This window comes from Limulus polyphemus, unplaced genomic scaffold (genome assembly GCF_000517525.1).
Source record: "Limulus polyphemus unplaced genomic scaffold, Limulus_polyphemus-2.1.2 Scaffold8482, whole genome shotgun sequence".
NCBI lineage: Eukaryota > Metazoa > Arthropoda > Merostomata > Xiphosura > Limulidae > Limulus > Limulus polyphemus.
In genome coordinates this window covers 16,669-18,249 of record NW_013674092.1, presented here as the reverse complement: position 1 = coordinate 18,249, position 1,581 = coordinate 16,669, and the positions used below count along the sequence as shown (strand labels likewise).

Sequence of the window (1,581 nt, the reverse complement as noted above, 5' to 3'; positions counted from 1 at the left end):
TTTTTTGGTGAAAACAGTAATCTTGAACCAACAGTAATAAACCAGAGTGTTACATTTTTCCTGATGTGTTTTATAATTGTATGCAGATAGAAATAATTAGAGTTCAAGATTGAAACATGAGAGGTTTGGTAGTTTAGAACTGTTTATGAAATCTCTTGTTTTTAGGGTTAATGAAGCAGTGATGTGTTTAGAACTGTTTATGAAATCTCTTTAAAAGGTTATTGTTTTTAGGGTTACATGAAGCAGTGATGTGTTTAGAACTGTTTATGAAATCTCTTTAAAAGGTTATTGTTTTTAGGGTTACATGAAGCAGTGATGTGTTTAGAACTGTTTTCATTCAGTTTATTATGTTTTGTCAGGTTAAGAAGGTTAAAGTTAAATTGAGAGTGCTTACTTTCAAGGCAATCCTGAAGGCCTGGGACAGAATCCTGTATTAGGGCTTTGTATTTCAACACTAACTATGTATATTTATATTCCCAGTTATTTAATACATAATATATCTATAGTTTATGTGTGGTCTGAAAGTGTGGATATGCAACTTACAGGGTCCTTGATTTTTTGTAAGGCCTGGGTCAGATTGACCCCCTCCCCCCAGTCATAAGAGTGGTCCTGTTAATGTGTATTTTTATGTTTCATAATATTTTACCATAACCTCTTTTGTTTTGTACACTTGGCATTAAGTTCCTTTTATTGAAACAATGCAGCTGCTAAATATACCCCCTTCTCCCCGTGCCTCACCATAATCGTAGCTTCCAATGTACAGAGGAAATTTGGTGGGAGGATCAAATTTACCATGTAAGTGACACTTAAAGTATGATTACTATTCAAACACTGTCAAATGTTAAGAAGAGGAAAACACTACACGAACCTTCGTATATTTCCTGGTTAGTTGACGAACTCTTTAACAATACAACATGGTAATTTTGTGTTTAATAACTGTTTTTACTTGTGCATAGTTTATGGGTTGTTCTTCATGAGTTACTAGTTTAAACAGCTTGGTTAATGATTGAAACGCTGTTATATATATGTGTGGTTACAGTGTATATTTATATTGACGGGTTCTTTTTTCATACGTGTTTCTTCTCTCTTTTTTTTTAGTGTATTTCTTGAGCAAGGTCATGGTGCACTTGGAATTGCGTCAACACTTCTACAGTCTAAGGTTTACAGACACTTGGTGGATTTTGATAATCATCTTGATGATATATCTCAAGACTGGAGTAACCAGTTAATAAATGAAGAAATAGCACGTTGTTTATAGCAGTGAATTAATTAAATTAATATCCCTGTAAGTTGTATTATATCATTGTGTTTTAGGTAAGTCTGTGGTTTTTAATAAAGCCAGTACCGATGTAATTAGTTTTTTAGGTGAAACTTTCTTGTGAATATAAATGTTTATGAGAAGGGAACTTGTTAATTGTATAACCAGGAATGAACTGGTCATGAAGATATTTCATCATCGGTCAACCACAAATGCCAAAAAATGGGGCTTATTGATATAATCTCATTAGTAGTGAAACCCTTTCAAGACGGGTCACGGGTGAAAAGCCATGTCATCTCATTTGTTAACTCACATTCAATATT

The 1,581-nt window shown here is 33.3% G+C and overlaps 1 protein-coding gene and 1 long non-coding RNA gene across 4 annotated transcripts in view; one reads left to right on the top strand and one right to left on the bottom strand.

Annotated features, from left to right (window-relative positions):
• LOC106475377 overlaps window positions 1-1,581 on the bottom strand; it is a 20,605-nt gene that overhangs the window by 10,826 nt on the left and 8,198 nt on the right. The window lies entirely within an intron of this gene.
• LOC106475376 (ER membrane protein complex subunit 8-like) overlaps window positions 1-1,581 on the top strand; it is a 17,342-nt gene that overhangs the window by 13,678 nt on the left and 2,083 nt on the right. For 2 of the 3 annotated variants that reach the window (XM_022379498.1, XM_013936058.2), the window contains one exon: window positions 1,099-1,285. In XM_022379498.1, coding sequence (XP_022235206.1) covers window positions 1,099-1,258 — 160 coding nt within the window. In that variant the 3' untranslated portion in view covers window positions 1,259-1,285. Of the gene's footprint in view, window positions 1-1,098; window positions 1,315-1,581 lie in introns of all 3 variants that reach the window. The other variant, XR_002608850.1, reaches the window with a different exon arrangement.